Source organism: Mustela lutreola, chromosome 13, assembly GCF_030435805.1.
Source record: "Mustela lutreola isolate mMusLut2 chromosome 13, mMusLut2.pri, whole genome shotgun sequence".
Taxonomy (NCBI): domain Eukaryota; kingdom Metazoa; phylum Chordata; class Mammalia; order Carnivora; family Mustelidae; genus Mustela; species Mustela lutreola.
The window spans coordinates 73,792,108-73,811,722 of record NC_081302.1 but is presented as its reverse complement, the minus strand read 5'-3'; the positions used below and the strand labels follow the sequence as shown (position 1 = coordinate 73,811,722).

Here is a 19,615-nt window from a genome sequence, read left to right as displayed (position 1 = left end):
ATTGTATCAAGGTTTTCCTTCAAAACATCAGAAGGCTCTGCATTGTCTTGAGAATCTAAATTCTTAGACAACTCAGACAGCCTATCACAATCTGGCTCCAACTTCCCATTCTGGCCTCATCTCATAAAACTCACTCCTCTTACCCTAAATAGGCCTTGTCTGTTCGAGGCATACAGAATTCCCATTCTTGCCCTAATAGACCATACTTTCTCTGTTTGCAGAAGTTAGTCCAGGATCTTCTCTCCCAACTTCTTATCCATGATACTCCTTCACCTGGGAGTTCCTATCCTATATTCAAAGTCCAGCCCACTTGTCACTCTTCTGAGAACCCATCCTGGGGCCTCCCAGGTAGAACCAACCACTCCCTTGACCCTGCTTTCATAGTACTTAGTCAATCGCACTCCTCTTGATCTCTTTGGGGGCAAGAATGAATGCCCCAGTAAGAGTGTGATGGGTCTACAGTTGGTGCCACATCTGTCCCTGTGAACACAGCCCCGGCCTCTGGGTATTGCCTAGAGCCTCAGCCACTTCACCGCTATCCTCTGTGCAGTGGTCCTCGGGCTTCACTTTGTGAGCCAAGCCCCCTGGGTACTTGTTTCACAGGCATCCTCCCCGCAAAAACTCCTTCAGTCGTGGTCCATGCATCTTGGGTGAAAGATTTGTTCAGTGGGTAACTGACTCCACATGCAGACTGATCCTGGGACAAAGGGGCCCATGTCTGGAGAAGGGAGTGAACGGAGTGCATTTAAATTCTGGGACTGCAACAAGATACAACAGAAAGGCTCTTCATTCAACTTGATTAAACCTATGCAGGGGTCCATGCTGGGTGCACATGAAGACGAATTGAAAGTATCCTTGAAGTTCTAGTTAAGTTTTAGGATCCAATTTTGTGTCCTGAATTACTGTACTTCAGAGAGCTTCCCTGGCTCCCCACAACTGAGCAGACTTGTCCCCCGCTAAGTCCAGGCTTATCCTCAGCAGGATAAGCAGGATTTCACTCAGTGCACAGCAATTGCTGAAATGTGGTGTACCCTCTAGCAACCACACTGTAAAGGTAGCCAAGCACAGGGGCTGTGCTTATCCGTCCTAGTCCGCTCCTAGAAGGTTATTTGGGAAACAGCTGTTTAACTACATTGAAGGAAATAGTCCTTTCATACCTCAGGCGACCGAGCACATTCAGTATGTCCACGGAATGAGCACACAGCTGGCGCTCCAGCATCTATAGACTGACTCAACAAACAAACCGACCCCGGGGCCTCTGGGGCCTCCTGAGCTCAGCCTACTGCGGAGGCGGAGGCAGGGGAAGAGTCAGGAATGTCAGATCCTTTCCGTGGTCCCCAGGACTCTGTGCCCTGAGGCGGGTGGTCCACGTGCAGGAGGAGCAAGCGGAAGCAAGGAGATGAAATCCACAGCGGATTCATGAAGGCTTTATGCAAAAGGTCCATGATGATCGGTGGAATTTCCGCATGGAAAGGATCCAGGGAGAGGAACGAAAATGCAAAGTATGGTGTGGAGGGGGAAAAAAGGAAGAAAAGTTAAGAAAACAAGCTGGGAGGCCGCGGTGGGTAACTGACTCCACATCGGGCCGGCCTGGGAGTGGAGGTCAGAAGTCAGCACCCGCCCCGCCCGCAGACCCCGGCCCCCCTCCCTGCCCCCAGCCGGGAGAGCCAGGAAGAGGGAGGCGCGGGGTCCCCGCGCGCGGCTGTTTGGTCCCCTCTCCCCCGGGGCCAGGCCCAGCACCCCCGGGCCATGCGTCCCCACCCCGGCCCCCGCGTTGTCGGCCTGGCCGGGGGCGGGCCCGGCCCCGGGTGTGGAGCAGCGGACCCGAGGGGGATGAGTAACTCTCGGCGGCAAGCAGGCGCGGCCGGCCGGGAGCGTGCCAAGTTCCAGCCCGACGAGAGCTCGGCCCGCAGCGTCCGGGGTCGTGCCCGAGGCCCGGGAGGGGCGGGCGGCCGCACCCAGGGCGGATAAAAGGGCGGCGCGGCGCGGGTCCTGCTTTCTCCACGCCGGGCCTGCGTCGCGCTGCTCGCGGGCGGGCACCTGACGCCGTAGCCGGGCGCGCGAGGCGTGTGGGCACCGCGGGCAGGGTCATGGCTGAGGAGGCGCGCGCGCCGGCCACTAGGCCGAGCCTGACCTCCATCTCGTCGGGGGAGCTGCGCAGCCTATGGACGTGCGACTGCGAGCTGGCCCTGCTGCCGCTGGCCCAGCTGCTGCGCCTGCAGCCCAGCTCCTTCCAGCTGCGCGGCGACCAGCTCGTGGTGCCTGGCCCCGGGGGACCCGCGGCGGCGCGCGGGGGCTTCAACGTCTTCGGCGACGGCCGCGTGCGCCTCGACGGGCAGTTCTATCGCCTCAGCAGCTACATCAAGAGGTGGGTGGCCTCGCCGGGTCCCCGCAGAGGCCTCCACCCTGCTGTCGTCCCCGGGAGCCTGGGGACCCCTCACTCCCTCTGAGTACCCCTTCCCGGACTCCTCTTCCCCTCTTCTGTGACACTTCTAGGTTTGCCTCATTGCTAACGTCACCTGGAGGTGCACAGCTCCCCCAGCCCTGGCCTTTTCTGCCCTTTGCCTTGGCATCTCTCAGCTGCCGCTTGAAGCCGCCGAAGAGGGCATCAGGGCAGGCGCGTGGTGTAGGGCTGGGTGGGGAGCTCGTAACTGGCGAGTGATTCTCCCTTTCTGGCTCCTTAACTGGGTCAGATGAGCTCAGATGGAGACACACCCTTCAGGGGGTATTTGCAGAGGAGACTCATGCCCTGGCTTTGGATTTGTGGGGAGGGGAGAGGCTGCTCAATTCTGTGTTCTCCTGGCTTCATTCAGGGAGGAGACCCCCTGGAAAAGCCGGCAAAAGTTCAAAGTCTTCCATCTTTGGCCTTAGTTTTCAAAAAGAAATAAACCATGGCTGAGAAAGGAACAAAGCCCGGTATGAAGTCCAACCCAGGGCCATGTAGGCTGTGATGTGGGTAGGCGGATTCTGGGAAAATCGGTGCAATGAGTGTAGCTTCCAGGATCCTGGCCCAGAGTTGGGCCCAAACTTAATTTGATGGCGAGTGCCCAGGATGCTTAGCTGTTGTGGCCAAAGTGTCTGAAGCATTTCTTAGCAAACTTGCAGCCAGCAGGCTGCAGTCCATCTGAAACAGGCTTTGATCGTCATGGGATAGAGGAGGGAGCTTCATGCTTGATTCTACGTGGTCTCATGCCTTCCAGAGGTCATCCTGTACTTGCGCGTGTATGGGGGGGGGGTGCTGGGGGCGGTGTCTTCCACTTGTGCTGCGGAACTGAGTTTCGGGAAACAGACAACGCAGTCTAGATCTTGAATCAGAGATGCCTAAGCTGGCCAGCTATGAAGATCTAAAGCCTTCACTACTGGGAATGACAGCAGCGCTGTGGCACCTGGTGGGTGGAATGGAACCAGAAGGGCAAGCAAACAAAGTGAGGTATTTAAAATGCCTTCATCAAAGCTGCTGGGGAAAACGTTGCTTTTCCACGCAAAGATAGTAAGGGCTTTGAATGCCTGAAAACTGTTCTGCAGCAAGAATTTCTCCCTTTCTTAGTGAATTGAATATTTTAATCCATAAGCAGGGGATGATGGGAGGAACTGAGTTAGAAATCGTACTTGCAAAGATGAAAAAAAAAAAAGGTAACCATTGTATTTGAGCACAGAGTATGAAAGATTAAAATGTCCAAAATTAATTGAAACCATAGGTTAGACTTTTGACAGAGCCAGTTCCCTCAGTCTTACCAAGCAGTGCGGCAAAATTTAAAATGATGTTGAAGTCTGGTTATTAAACCCTTGCTTTGAACACCTCCTACACAAAAGGCTATTAAGCAGCAGTGGTCTCCTGGCAGTTTAGAGTCCAAAATAAATAATGACCAGACCAGAATGCAGAGAGGTTGCAACAACAAGGTTCTCATTGTCCAAGCAGTTGAGGGAGGGCCTGTGGACCCTGGGACAGAGCAAGGAGTGTCTGAGAATAATTTGGGTGATCAAAGGAACTATCTGTGTTTCTCTCAGGGGACATGCTATGGCAGGGGAAGTAGATTTTTAGAGGTGGGTGTGCATCCTGAAAGACAAACCTGATCTAGATGGAGAGAGCCTTCTAGAAAGGGAGGGAAGACTGGGTTGTGGGCAGCAGTGAGAGGTTTTGTTTTCATAGAGCAGAAAGTGGGCACACAGTCAGAATGCAGACATCGAAGTTGCCTCCTCAGATCTGCCAAATTTACCCAGTTGTCTTTGGCTTTGGGGATAGCATACAGCTTCCTCTCTCAGAACATTGCTCCAAAGCAGTGATTCATTCCCTCCGTCCCTCCCCCCTTCTCCCTTCCTTCCTTCCTTCTATAAGCTTTGACCAGTTTTACTAAAGAAAAACTGCATGATTTACTTCTTACTCATCTGTTCTGCACGCTAAACGGCAGTTTTGGCCAACAGGACATAGTACTCTCTTCCCGACTTCCTCGAGGTCGGGCAGTGTTGTTCAGGATGATCAGTTTCAATCAGTTTTGCCTTGCCAACCATCACAGTTGGCTTGTACCCCAGCACGTACGTCCCACTTTTCATGTCCAGTCAGGACCTAGAGTTGATGGACTCCAGCAATGTAATTTTTCATCTTTTCTGGGGCTGCCCTATTCCTACCTTAGGTGTAGGATGGCCTCCAACCAAGAAGAGCTGCCAAGATGGCCAGGGAATGAGAAAGGCAAGCAATGATTCTTAATCATTTTAGACTAATAGAGTTCCTGAGAATTTCTGTAAATCATCTCCCCAGAGGGGTGTGTGTGTGTGTGTGTGTAAGCTTGCATTTCCTTTCTGAGGCCTTGGAACCCTGCGCTGTGTCTTTCATGAGGTCCTTTCCTCAGGAAAACGTTTAGGGCTACTGACCCTAACATTCCTCTGATTCACTCATTCAGACAATAGAAGGATGACAACAAGAGGATGGCTCAACTTACTTGGGTGTGTCTTCTGACACTTGAACCTTTTTGAAATTTGTGCTCACTAAAGACAGCTGAGGGAAGCTGGAGTGGAGGGGGAGGTTTAAGGACTGGGGCTATAGAGCTCCTGAGAGCCTTCTTGAAAAATCTGTTCTAAATTAGGGGGGATGAATGGTAAAATCTTCCTTGTTATTATTATTTTTTTTTCTTTCAAGCTCAGAATTTCCATCTGTGTTGCGAACAAAACCTCCTTGGGCTACCAGGCGTAAATAACCACTAACACACACTTTTTTTTGTTTTGTTTTGTTTTTTCCTATAACGTGATGCAGTGTCTTAGTGAGATTTAACGGCATGTGTTTGGCAAAGAGGAAGGCCATTCTTCTTTTCAGAGGTCCCTGAGCCCGAGCGAGGCTGGTTGGGTGATAAACAGATGTGTGTCGTAATAATGGAGGCCGCCGATGGTCACTTGGGCACCAGGAACAGCACAAAGTATTTCACAACTCTTACCTTGCAAAAGCTTGCATAGTTGGCACCATTGGTGTCTCCCCTTTTTTTTCCAGGTGAGGAAATTAGAACTCGGGGAGATCAAACAACTTACCTAATCCAGGGGCTGATGGGTCCTAGAACCAGGCCTTCCATGTCGCCTTGGCCCACTGTAAGCCTCTGCTCTCAGCCAGTTCCCGAAAAGCTGAAAGGATTCTGGCTTCCCGGAGACAGCAGCAGCTTTCTCCAGAGTCTCCTGATCTGGCAAATAAATAGCTGGGATTACAGCAGACAGTACATCTCTTACATAATCAGGCAAAAAGGGGAAGTAAATCTGGTGGCCTTGAGGAGGCCACTGGAAGCAGAGATGTGAACTGCTCCTGCCCATAGGCGACCAACTGTTAGATGGTGATGGGGACACCCATCTGGAGGTCAGCTACCTGGGGCAGGGGCTGCTGGGGGCAGTGGGGAGATGCATGGGCCCAGGTGGGGAGGAGTCAGGGCTGGAGCCTGGGAAGGTCTTGCCCCTACCTGCTCTAGGAAGTAGCGGGCTGTGTCTGTGGGCCCAGGCTAACGTCTCTGAGGCAACCCTGACTGGAAGCATGAGGCCTAGATGCAACTGAGACTCCATTTGCTGTGTGCAGCCCTCGGGGGCTCCATTGTGTCCTTGTGTCTGCTCCTTTGCCTTGATCTCCATGTCTGAGTCTCAGATTTGGCGACCTGCCCGGGACAACAGCCCCTCACTAGGATGTATAATGCTAGTGATGAAATCATCGTGTGTTGAGCTATGATTTGTATGAAATGACGTCTAGAATCGGTGTGGATGAACACAGGGGTCAGGACCAGATTGCCTTAGTTTGAATCCTGTTTCTGCAGCTTAGCAGCTGGGGGACTTGGGAGATGTCTTAATCTCTGTGACTCCATCTCCTCAGTGTATGATGGAAATAATAGTACCTACAGTCTTATAGTGTTATTCAGAATTTAAATTCATAAGGTCCTTTAAGCAGTTACTGGCATGTACTGATCGCTGGACACCTGTTAGCCTGTAATATTATTAAGCAGTCCCATAAGCCAAGTGCCTCACACACATTATCCAATCTGTTAGCTTCCTGATGGAGTGCCTTTTGTTAGCCAGATTTTACAGGTGAGGAAACTAATCTCAGCAAAGCTAAAAAAAAAACAAAACTTGCTGGGGTCACAGAGCTAGAACTCAAACCCAGATCTGATGATTGAAAAGCCACGAGCCTTAACTGCCTTCTTTCCTCGGGAGTCTCGCTCTGGACCTCCAGCCACATGCTGGTCCCCTTCTTACTCTCAGCTCACCTGATCCTTGACAGATGGCCATCTGCAGGCCCAAGTGAGGCCACCCCACAGTCCCCGAGGCTTGGCTAATCCGGGACTCTTGCTGGGGATGCCTTCCTCCTGCTTTGGCCCACCCGATCGATCGTGGGACCTTTGGCCTGAAAGAACCATCACTCTTGTCTCTCTCAGCTCAGGAAATGGCTCTCAACTCCAAAGCCCTCCTGCTTTGCTTTTCCTTATTTAAATAACCAGAACATAAGTCAGTGTCGCTGGGATCCCTAAATGCAGAGAGCTCTGCATTTCTCTGAAATTTGTACGTTTGAGTCTTTAACTTGTTTGTAAGCCTCTTAATGGCAGGGACCACGTCTTCCATCAGTGCTTCTCAAACTTGAAATAAGCACAGTTCTCCTGGGGAGCTTATTAAAACACAGTTTGTAAAAAATAAAAAATTAAAAAAAAAAAACAAAACACAGTTTGTAGGTTGAATAAGATGGGGGGAGGGGCCCAGGACTCCGCAGTCTCCTCAGCTCCTCCGTGATGCCACTGCTAATGGCCCAGTGATCATGCTTTCAGCAACAAGGTTTTACCAGTCTATCATCTTATATTTAAATGGTGCATTTTCTTATGTCTTCCTAATAGACTAGATGCTCCTCGGAAGCCAGGCTATTTCCTTTTGTTATTTTGTGTCCCCAGTGCCCCAGCACACGTGCTTCATGTTTATTGCTTGAATAAATGGAAGCATGAATACATCATTTCTGCCCCAGGATGGGGGGGGCATGTACTGAGCATCAATAATGAATGAATGAATGAATGAGTAGGTGAGCGTGTGTGTCCTTGATTCAAATCACCAGACAGTAGAGTGATAAATCAGAAAATTTTGCTTCTGTAACGTAGAGCTGGGGCAGAAGGAGGGAAGGAAGTGAGAGAAAAAGAGTCGTCAGACAGCTCAGGCTGAGGCCCCACATAAAGCTGTCATGTTAACACTGGAAACACAGCAGGTTCATCCTGCTTGCTCCCAAGGGCTGAGTGCTTTTGCTTAGTGTCACAGCAAAGGATCAGGAAAGCTATAAGCTATTTCTGGGCCTTCTACACAAGGACTATTCCACATGCGTTCCTCCTTTCCTGGGCTCCACTCTCCATATTTTTTTAAGTGAACACACACCCAGAGACACACGTGCGTATACACATACACCTCCTCAGACAGAAGCCACGGGTTTGAATTCTCATTGGCCTCTGCACACTAAATTGCCAGAGCCGAGGGAAATTTGGAGCAGCTTTGCAGATTGTGCCAGAAGTGATGTGGAACCTGGAGGAACCTCCAGAGAAAGTAGGCATCTCAGAGGGGAATGATCTGATGTCTTAGACACTCTGGATTTGCTAGAAGCAAAAATACAGCGTTCTTTCTTGATCTCATCTTCCAGACATTGCCTTCGTTAAGCTTTGTGTTGGCCTTCCGAACTGAGAAAGGGAGGAAGAAATTGGAGCAAGGAAGGAGAAATTCTTGCTCGTGTATTTTTCAGATGCTCCTATTGTCCTTTCTCTGGGTCACTCAGATGAACACAGCCCTGTGTGTGTGTCACAAGTCTGTAGAACTTCACCTATGGCCAGCAGAGTTGGCTGGGATTAAAGACACTAACCATGTTTGTTGAGCAGCTACTATGGACCCAAGTACAAATGTCTTTATTACTTGTGCTGCCTTGAATCCTCTCCAGAAGGAGATCCTGTTATAGCCCTTCTACAGATGAAGACACAGGTTCAGGTGGGTGAATACATTCAAGGTCACAGTGAGTTGTGGTTCTGCAGCTGAGTTCATACAGTCAGTTGGGGCATGAATTAGATCTTCTTATTTCAAATCACTAAACATTGCATCCCATTGGTCTGCCTTTCAATCTCTGGATTGAAGCCAGACATAAGAAGTTTCAGCCTAGAAGCATTTTGGGGCCATGGTAAAAGCAATGAAGACATGAGAGTTTCAAAGAGCTGCCTCAAACCCTTTGCTTTTCATCCTCAATAACTTCGGCAAATATAATAAACATCCAGCACCCAAGAAGCAGTATTTGCATCAGTAATTCGGAAATCCACATGATTAAAGATGAAATAACTAGTCCCTAAAGTAGTCTGGTAAGGTTTATCTTAAAACAAAGCCAGTGATCCAATGTCAGATATTTAAATACCTAGGAGACTTCACAACCAGTCCTCGGTCTTTTTTGTATTTTAGAGACTTATGTATCCAAATTTTGTAACAGTGAATTCCAAAGGAATGCTTACATTTGTTAATTTCACTGGACTTTGAAGGGGTTTAACAATTGTACCGTCACTGGGAGGCTGGAAATGATGAATTAAGAAGGTATTTCTTATTTCTGACTGAGTTTAAATAGAGAGTTCATTAAGTAGGGATCTTGCTACAGTCTTGTCTGTAAATTCTGTTACAGAGCTCTCACATAAATAGCAGCATTTTCACACATCTGTGGCGTCGTGATAACTGACATGCTCTGTGGTGATGTTTACAGCCCCGTTAAGATCCTAAAACTGCCTCTAAATCATCAAAGGGAGATTAAATTATGTTGAGCATAGTTTTATTATTCAGAGCATCTTATTAAATTCAGACTCCAGAAAGGATGACTCATGTATAGGTTATGCATGAAACTCTGTGCGGCTATCTGGAGGGCCCTCCCCCACACCTCCCCTGGCCTGGTCCCTCTTCTCTGATCATGAGAAACAACAGCTCTTAGAGCCCCAAAGCATTCCACAAAACCTTCCACAGTATTCTAGGGAAAACTGACTATTTTCCCAATCAGTGGTCATTCTAAATTGAGATTTTCATCCTTTTCATGTAAGCTGTGGGTTCGTCAGTGTAAAATCGATGGTCCCTCCAACTAGATGCTGACTGCTCTCGAGGGCGGAGGCAAGTACTATGCTGTCATTTGCCTCATCAGCATAGTAACTGGGATGGCGGATTTTCCAGACACTGTATGTCCGTGCCGTGTACATGCCCTAGGGAATGACACTCAGACCGCGAATACTGAGAGAGCAGAGGAGTCACCCCAAGGAAAATAAGAATTGTTTAAGTGGCTATAAATTAACTCTGTGGTCTACAATTTAGGAGATAATGCAAATCGGCCTTGGATGGCTCACAGGGGCTGCCTGCCTCTGCCCCAGCACCAGGCATAGACCTTGTGGAGGTTTACTCCAGTCGGACTTGTCCTTTTCTTCTTCTGTGGTTCCAAGGGTGGTCTTCCTCCTCTCCTCCTCGGCGCCTCTCCCTACACCCCTGCAACCACAGACCTCACTGACTCCGCAGCCTCTGCCAGACCACGCTTGCCTGCGCGTGGCAGGTCCTGGGCAGCTGAAGAGATGATGGCAGAAGGGCTGGGAGGACGCGGGGAACCCCTGTACTCCCACCCGCTATCCCAGCCCCACCTCACAGGCCCTGAGCCCCTCTGATGTGATAAAGCACGTGCGATGCCTGTCTGGTGCCCAGCACATTATCGGTGCCTGGTGAATGCTGTTGAATGAATGAAAGAATGAGAGCAAATGAACTCCGCACATGGTAATCCCCCTTTCTCCCTGCTTCTCTTTTCCTTCCTTTCTTTAGTGCCTTTTGGCTGTTGGCCAATTAGGACAAAAGAATGGGAACATTCCCTGCTGATAAGAAACACTAGGGCCTCTCTCTCTTTCGGGTGCCCCATCTCTCCCATTCTCGCTGGGTACTGTGGTGAGGTGCCTCAGGTGAGGATGAGGGCAGGAGCGGAACCACAGAAGGACCATACAAGATCCCTGGTCTGCATTATCTTCCACAGTCTATTATCTTGTCATTTTTGCTGATCCCCACCCCTTACCCCAGACTCCAGCCCTCCTCACCCTACTCCTGAGTGTTAACACCTGCACACCCCTCCCTCCCCTGGGAACACAGCCTCTTCTCCACCCCAGGATGAGCCCCCTGGCCACCCCCAGTGCCTCGGGCATGGGAAACAGAGACTACATTAAAAGCCTGGCGAAATACAAGGCAGGAAGCGTTTCAGAGGCTCCATCAGGGGTCAGGTTTTAAAAGCTCTCGAAATCAGGTCTGACAATCCCAGGAAAAAAGATAATGATACAGATTTCTAAGAAACCAAGCTGGGAGACAGACAAGCCAAAGCTGTGTTTTTCTGCCTTGGGGGTAGGTATTCTCCCACGTGCTCGCAAACCATGCCCTGCCAGGTCTCGTGGGCCAGCCCCTCCGAGGGGGTTGTGGGAAGTGGGATGGGGCAGGAGGCTTAGAGGACCGCACGGTCGCAGCTCCTTGCAGCGGAGATCCCTCCAAGGCTGTGATTTTCTTGTCAGGCACCGGACAGACAACAAGCCAGAGAGAAACACTCGCGCTGTCTCCCCCCTTGACTAGATGCAAGGAGCTAACAGACGGCAGCACGGCAAAGGCAGCCCGCGCTGTCAGCTGGGGCAGCCATTCACTCTGTGCAGATGCACGCAGCTGTGCCTGTCAATGGGGAACCAGGTCTGTGTTGAAGAGGGATTGTGTGTGGCAGGCGCACCCTCCTGCCTGCTGGAGGCCACTCCACCTGCCGCGTCCACGTGCTCTGTGAGCTTGGGTATGGATGGGAAATTAGCCATCTTCTTGAGGGAAGCCGATGTGTGTCTTCTTATCAACAAGGCAGGTAGAAAGGCTACTTGGAAAATTCGTAGAATAGGGAGAGGAAGCTGGCATGCTGGACGAGAGTCAAAATGCGAAGAAGTACTCCCCAGGCTGGAATAATGTATGAAAACCAAGGAGGCTAAATTGAATAGGGTCATGGGCTGAAGTCCAACATTAGTGTGGTCTTTTTTTTTTTTTTCCTTCATTGTGCAAAGCTCAGGACTACGGAGGTATGAATTGGTTCATAGGAATATTGGTTGATTGTGTAATCTCTGGAGGGGCTGGGATCTTGTCTTGGGATTAAAGAAGGGAAGAGAGGGCAGGAGAAGAAAAGGAAAATGTCAGACGCACCAGTTTGGCAAGATGACTGAAGACCCAGTTTATCTCACTCGAGTGTAATTCTTCTTCAATCTGGAGAGACACAGAGCTCTTATTGCTTTGAATTAACTCTTCTAGCTCAAAGATAGATGGTACTGGCCATCGTCTGGTGAGGACTTCCCCTGAGAACCAAGCACTGGGGCCAGGCCACCCCAAAGACCACAGCCACCTTCAGGTTGTGTCTTGATCTCTCATCTGACGAGGGAGGGGTTTTATTTATATGGCACAAAATATGACTGCCTCCACAGGACACATTTTAGGGGACTTTCCTCATGAGATCTGTGAATGTGACAGGCGCCTGTCCAGGACATCCTCTTCTTGACCTAGACAGAGGGGGTATATTACATTTGCAATGATCTCTGCTTTCTTCATAGATATGTGGAACTGACCAACTACTGCGATTATAAAGATTACAGGGAAACTATACTGAGCAAACCAATGATGTTCTTTGTTAATGTACTGACCAAAAAGGACACCTCAAAAGGTAGGTATGTAAATACTTTTGGTTGGGTTCTGCCTCTTGGGGCTGTGGGCTGTGTCACGCTAATGATGTAGAAGTTGTGCATGATCCAAGCAGGTGAGTGTCAGCTGTGACAAGGGTTGGAGCGAGAAGCAGTCTGGAATGTTAGACCATCTAAAGCACGGTACTAGACTGCAGAACCTCTAAGTGATCTGAGGGCAGAAGCCATCTATCTCAGAATTTGTCTTAACTTCCTGTCTAGGCAGGAAGTGCTGTCGGTTCCGAGGCTGCAGGGTTTGAAAAAACGGCTGGGATGATAGTGATGATCTGTAATATTGTGCATCACATACCAAATGCTTACGCATGTGAGGCATGCTCTCGTGTCACTAATTGACACAACCCTGTAGGGCTTTCATCCAAATGGGAACATTTTTGAGCATGAAAGTAGGCACTTTTAATTATGCTGGGACTGACCCAGCATAGGTCATAGGACTGACCCCTATAAACAGGCACTGACCCAGGGGAACTAGGATGCTTAGTCATCCTACCTATGAGGTGCTTATACCCGTTTTATAGATAAGGAAACTAAAGTAAAGAAATAAATAGCAATTGTAGATGCTTTTATGTTTTATGCTATGGCCTTCAAATTTCAATTTCAGGGTTATCTCTTTATTGTTTCTTCTAAGAAATCAGATGAACTGCCAACATCTCTATTAACTCTAGCTCCAATATAAAAATATCTCTGTTTTCCCTTCTTCCTGCTCAGTGTTATGTGGAGAAAGTCACAGGCATCGTGCTTTGTGATAGAGGCAGAATTTCTTAATTCTCCTAAATAGCATTCTTAAACGGAGTCCAAGGTAATAAGAAAGGATCTACAAATTCCAAATAGACTTTCTCAAACATTCATTCTCATTCAGATTCGTGGAGCTGATTCTCTGTTCATTTCATTCAGAATCATTCAGATTCTCTGCTCACTTGATGATTCAGTCACAATGCTCTCTCAGCAGGAGGGGCTGGGAACAGAACACAAGGTAACAAGCCGCGCTTGTTAGAGCATCTGAGCCCCTGGTGTTCTTTGGCTTGATGATGACCGGAAACCCCGAGAGTTCTCCAGGAATGTAATTCACAGACATATCAAGTACACCTCCCGCATGGATTTCGCAGGAGGAATCTTAAGAAAGATTAAGAGACCTCTCCATTTTAGCATTTTAATGAAAGTGCAGGGAATGGTACAGGAGGTATTTGTGGATATGCGAGTGGCCTACAAAAGGTACAGAGTTGTATTACAGCCCTTGTGGAAGGAAGTACAGAAACCCAGTGTTATGTAATTGTGAGGAAAGCCATGAACTAAAGAGCTTCTATGATACAGAAGCTTAAGATGGTCAAGTTTAAATTATGAAAATTACAAGTTAAGGTAACATGTCTAAGCTTGCTTCTAAACTGCACTTTTGTGCAAAATAGAAAAAAGCCACCAGTGGCTCAACACAATTTAATAATTCTTTGCAGATGTTTGTTGTAACAACTATACAAATAGACAAATAGTCGTCCAAGAACGTCGATGGCATCCTCTCGAGTTGTGCCATGCACAGCCTGACAACCAGTACAGTTGTGAAGTGTGGTAGCCCTTAGTATCTAATGAACCTAAAGATCTTAGTTTGGTTTGTGAAATTGTGTTAATTCGAGGTATCAAATAGCTTGCTTGCTTTGTTTATCTCTGATCTCAGAGAGGACATATTTAAAGCCCCCCCCCCCCAAAATGGTAATTTGAGAGAAAGGAAATAGAGGTAGAAAAAATAAGATGAATAATGCAAAAGTTAGCTCAAAATATATTCCTCAGGAGTGTAAGACTCATTATTGGTGGACCACAGGTCTGGTTCTCAAAGCCAAGGCAAAATATTCAGTTCTCAAAATCACATAATAGCTGGTCCACGGCCTTTAGACAGAGAGTGACCACCTATGTTAGATATCTGTCTAGAAAAAAACGCTTGACTAATAAAGGCCATGAAGCTTGATTCTGGGGACTGGTAAAGCTAAGAAACCGATAGTTTGTAATACTTCAAATTTTCCTCATGAGCAAGCAACCTTCCCTTTGCTTAGATTGTATAGAATCATATAGAATTAGAAATAAGGAATTAAAAAAAAAAGAAAGAAAATCAAAACACAACCATCAACAACAAAACAGCTGTCTGCTAGGGCAGTGACCTGGTATTATTTAAACAATAGAAAGGACTTCTGCTGGGGACTGTGTTGGGGTGGGGCGTGGAGGGGACTCAAGTCTCAGATTGTCTTGATCCTTCAGACCCTAGACTAGCCCCTTGCATGCCAGGTCTTTGGGGAAGGATGGGGAGAGATGGGTGATGGGAGGAGAAGGCACGGAGCAGCCTCCTTCTTTGCACTTGGCTGATGTTCTGCTTTGCACATGAGGAAATGCTGGTGAGAGCCAAGTCTGTTTAACTGTCCGGCAAGGCTGTTATGACTTGAGCCCTCCATGCTGGACACACGCCCTGGGACTCCGTTCTCATCTGTGATCATTCGGGAGACAAAGTGCAGTTAGGGGAGCTGATTTTCTAACTGGCTGTTACAGTTTCCCAAAGCTTCCTTCACATCTACAGAATTCTCAGGAACATTTGTAGAAATCTTGGTTAGGCTTTGGCAGTGAGGGTCTGAGGGAGCTTCGAGGGAAATTACAAATGAATAAAATCTCCCAATAAGGTGGAAATCACTGCTGCATCGAATGCTAAGAAGTATGTTTATATCACCCATGCACACTTCTATTTGAATTCTGCTTCCTGATTTCTAGAAAGAACATATGCATTTCTTGTGAACACAAGGCACCCCAAAATAAGAAGACAGATAGAGCAAGGGATGGACATGGTAATCTCCTCAGTGATTGGAGAAAGCTACCGACTTCAGGTAAGCCTTGGTCAGTCTGAACCCAGGGCTGCTAACTACATAGAAAGGGGTCTGTGCAGGTCATACAAGGCCTAGTCCCTAGAGCCTAATTATCACCAGACTCATAGGTTTTCTATTGTTTCATTATCACTACCAATAAAATGAGTTTGGTTTCTAGCAACTGATCTAGAAATAATAAATGTCAATCTGACCACGTAGTTCATGGGCTTCGGCTAGCTGGGATGAAAATGCCAAGGTCTGTTTTAAAAAATGAAAGTCAGCCGTTTAAATAGATTTGTCATAATGAAAAAGAAAAAGAAAAAAGGGGTGTGGCATCTTGGATATTTGGGCCGTTGTTAATTCAATGGTATAAGTCTATAGTACTATATAATTCTGTAATATAACATTATAGTTATATCCATGACATTAATTAAATGCTTCTCTCTCTTTCAGTTTGACTTTCAAGAGGCGGTAAAAAACTTTTTCCCTCCAGGAAATGAGGTGGTTAACGGAGAAAATTTGAGCTTTGTATATGAATTCAAAGCTGATGCATTATTTGATTTCTTCTATTGGTTTGGGCTCAGCAATTCCACTGTAAAGGTGAAAGGAAAAGTTCTGAATCTGTCAAGTACAAGTCCAGAAAAGAAGGAGACAATTAAATTATTTCTGGAAAAAATGAGCGAGCCTTTAATCCGAAGGAGCAGTTTCTCTGACCGAAAATTCAGTGTAACTTCCAGAGGTATGTTAAAAATTCTCAAGTACCTGAGGAAGGTAGTTGAATAAAAGGGTAGAATAATATGGGAGTGGAGAGTCAATTAGCTGAAAAAGAAGGGCCTCTTGATAAAGGGGTAACAGAATATCACATCATTCAGAAAGTAAGCAGCGAAAAATATTTACTACCAAGAAGAAATATGACTTTTCTTTTTAGCTTCCTTAAAGTTTTCTGAAATAGCAGTTAGAGTGTGCAGCATACCCAGAATGTAATTTTAAAATATACTATTCATTGGAATATATAGTACTGCTCATTTAAATATGAACAATAATTTAAATATTGGGAAAAATGATGCTTTCCTGATGTGCACATTCAAGGCAACACATGGTGTCAGCTGGGGGAGATCTGTATATGATCAAGATATCTATCTTTAAAATATTTGAAAGGGTTCTCCAGAATTTATAAGACCACAGAAGAACAAATCTTGAGAATGCTTAACATAACAGATCTTAATCTATATTTGAAAATCCAGTGCCTCCTCCCTAGGAGCTGGTGAGACTTTTCAGTCTGCTTTCGGCTAAGGCAGAAGACATCCATCAAGTCTTGTCTGGATGTGTCTTCTGCTGAGTCCTTTCTCCTGTCCCCCACTAGTCTGGGCTGGAAAGCAACGTTCTTGAACCATGACTCTTGCGACTAAATGCAAGGAGAAAAGACACAGACAAGCAAAATCATATCCATCTCTATGAGGCTGCAGTTTAAAAAATGTTCAGATGTAAAAAACAGAGTCTTTATTAATTACATTTAATGAAAGTTGCTTTCTTCCAATGTTTATAGCAAAAATGCTTACTTCTAAGTATTTCTTGTTTTGGAAGGAGCCCCATCCCCCCATTCAGCGCATGCTCATGCTCACCCTCCTACTCCTTCCTCTTTCTCCTCTTCTCCATGCCCCCTCTGTCTCTCTCCCCCTCTTCCTCCTTCATTGTTCACCGCGGGTGGCCCAGCCCAGATGCATCTGTTGCCCTGGCCTCTACTGACCCTCTGCCCTGGTGAATCAGCCCAGCTCTGTCCACTTGGTCAAAACAGACCTTGGTCCAAGGTGACTAGGCCCTAGTTGTGGGCCTTTTGTCACAAGTGAGCAAACTCTCTGCATGTCTACTTCGGCCTGCGGTAAAGCACGTGGACCATAACGAGCTGGTAGACAAACAGCCAGAAAAAACTGTTCATCTTTCTGAATTTTTCCGAGAAAGTCAGGAGTCTCCACTAACCATTGAAATGGTGATGTTGGGGGCACCTGGGTGGCTCAGTGGGTTAAGCCTCTGCCTTCGGCTCGGGTCACGATCCCAGGGTCTTGGGATCGAGCCCCGCATCCTGGGATGGAGACCGGCATCGGGCTCTCTGCTCAGCAGGGGGCCCGCTTCCCTTTCTCTCTCTGCCTGCCTCTCTGCCTATTTGTGATCTCTGTCTGTCAAATAAATAAATAAAATCTTAAAAAAAAAAAAAAGAAAGAAATGGTGACATTAATGCTGTGTGAGTTTTAAGGCACTGCTGTTTTTTAATGTTGCTGTTTTTCCAGTGATGATAGTCATGTGCCTTATTACTCTTCTCAGGTTCAATAGATGAGGTTTTCAACTGCAATCTGTCACCGAGATCATCGCTGACGGAGGCCCTTTTGGCAGAATTGCCATTTCCGAGCGTTTTGGAATCGGAAGAGACACCCGACCAGTTTATCTGACTGGACTGAACGTGTTGTGGTCGCTGCTACCTGCCAGGCCCATGCAAGGACAGAAGGCTGAGGAGAGGCGAGAGGCAATGGGAGGCGGACACTTCCACCTGCTTTTCCACCCCTCTGCTCCCACAGAAGGCCTCTGCCTTCCATTTCCTGGGTGATGCCTTGGCAGGCCCGATGCAGCTGACTTCAGAAAAGGAGGGCTTTGGCCCCATGGCCCAAAGGGGTGTCCTCTCCTTTTAACACTTCTCCAAAAGGGCAGAGGGAGCAGCAGAGTCCCACCACCCTGAATGCTTTGCTTAGTGTCCCGGCTTCCTGGGAGCTCCCCTGGCGGACTTTGAGTGTTAACTCTCCACGCTGCGCTACGTTACTCAGTCCCTCTGCTTGGGACCTACTTGTCTGAACCCAAACCCAGCAAGCAGGTGGTTAGCAATGCTATTATCTTGCAAACGTGGCTGGCAAAAAGCCTAGGACATCTTTTGCTGGAAGACAAAGAGGTTTCTCATCCTTAGGAGGAACATTCTAGGTAAGGGGTACGGAGGATTGGCCAGTTTGAAAGGACAGTAACCTTGCCACCCACTGCCTGAAATTTGAGCTCCCTTGCCGGTCTCTCTCATCAAAGTGGCCCGTGTAGAAAGAGGCCAGGTGATGTTGTGTCAAACAGTGACAGGGGAAGGATAATGTACAGGGCAGCGTACTCTATTGGAAGCTCATTAAGTCAGTTGGGTCCTTTAAATAAACTTTCAGCTATCCTAACACTAAAAGCAAAATACAAGAAAGCTGTAACATTATCATAATACATTGTTACATCAATACATTTTTCATCTCATAGCTACAATGGAGTTCTTCAAAAAGAAAAAAAATTCTATTTACATATAAAAACCTGCATGAAAGAATCACTACATATGCTTATAATGAGGAAGATTTATGGGTCCTGAGTATAATTTTTCTATCCTTTTTAAACTTCCTGTATTATCCATTTTGATAGCACTACTGATTGTCCCTTCGTGTATATTGATATGTTGGGTAGTCTGTTTGTGCAATTAAAACTTTTCTTAGCATTCAACATGGAATCAATTAAATTTGTGACCAAGTGTGTATGTATGTGTGATTTTTCTGTGCTTTGCAGGTGGTATATTTTATATACCAATAAGAATTGTGGTATTCACAGCTCCTTGCTCAAGAAGAGCTTTTTGAAGAACAGGTCTCTGAAGCATTTGGAAGAATGAAAAAGACTTTGATACTGATCTTTCACAAAAGGGAAAAAAGTTCCTTAATAACAGAAGAGGCTAAACATTTGTTATTCAACTCAGTGCAAAATGAAGAATGTTCACAATAAAATAAGTTTTATATCAATGCAAACAAACCTTAAGTGGATATCAAATATTAAACACTTCCCAAAGGAAATAGGGAATCTGTTCACAAAAGTTGAAAAAGGGATTTTCTTAAAGTAGCTTAACTGAGAAAAACCATCAGTAATCACTCCAAAATGGACTAAAGATCTGGAAGTTTTCTTTTATAATAAAAACCTTTTCTTTTCCTCGAACTAAAACCAGTTTCCATTGAATACATTCGCTTATTCAATATTCACTCAGCAAAGTTTTGCGAGCCGCTTCTAAGCCAAGATACTCTGTGCTGATTTGTAAGTTATTGCGTGTCACAAGGAAGTGCTATTGGGGATTCTTTAAAATTGGTGAAAAGTATATTGGGACAGATCTTTCTGCGTAAAGGAGGCTTCTATCTGGGTATAAATGCAGCCTAACTCAGATATTTCATCTGCTCTAACTCAGATATTTCAACAGTTCAAGGTCAGTGGAAATCTGTAGGACAGCAATGATCTAAGCAATTCATCCATTCATTCAAGCCATTCATTCATTCTACGGTCGGACTGAGCCTCTCTACTCTAAGCAGTACACTCATGTGGGTGCTGGTGCGTAAACATGTCTAAAGCACGGACCTTGCTTTCACGGAGCTTCCAGTCTTAGAAGACAGGTGTGCAAGCTGAGAAGAGCAATTAAAAAGTGTGCTATGAGAGAAGTTCAAAAAAGAGAACCTCTGAAACACTTGGGGATCCAGTTTTGGAGGTAAAATTAATGACTAAAGTTGTAAAATT

At 46.7% G+C, this 19,615-nt stretch overlaps 1 protein-coding gene across 2 annotated transcripts; it reads left to right on the top strand.

Annotated features, from left to right (window-relative positions):
* The first annotated feature begins 1,298 nt into the window (after positions 1 to 1,298).
* On the top strand, positions 1,299 to 18,600 carry MEDAG (mesenteric estrogen dependent adipogenesis). 2 transcript variants are annotated; one of them, XM_059143885.1, is made up of 5 exons: positions 1,299 to 1,561; positions 12,087 to 12,196; positions 14,973 to 15,085; positions 15,518 to 15,803; positions 17,384 to 18,600. In XM_059143885.1, exons 1-5 carry the CDS (start codon positions 1,431 to 1,433, stop codon positions 17,506 to 17,508), a joined length of 765 nt encoding a protein of 254 aa, XP_058999868.1. In that variant the 5' UTR covers positions 1,299 to 1,430; the 3' UTR covers positions 17,509 to 18,600. The 2 variants fall into 2 exon arrangements, with proteins under 2 accessions (XP_058999868.1, XP_058999867.1); XM_059143884.1 differs by lacking the exon at positions 1,299 to 1,561 and adding an exon at positions 1,569 to 2,368.
* Positions 18,601 to 19,615: the final 1,015 nt, after the last annotated feature.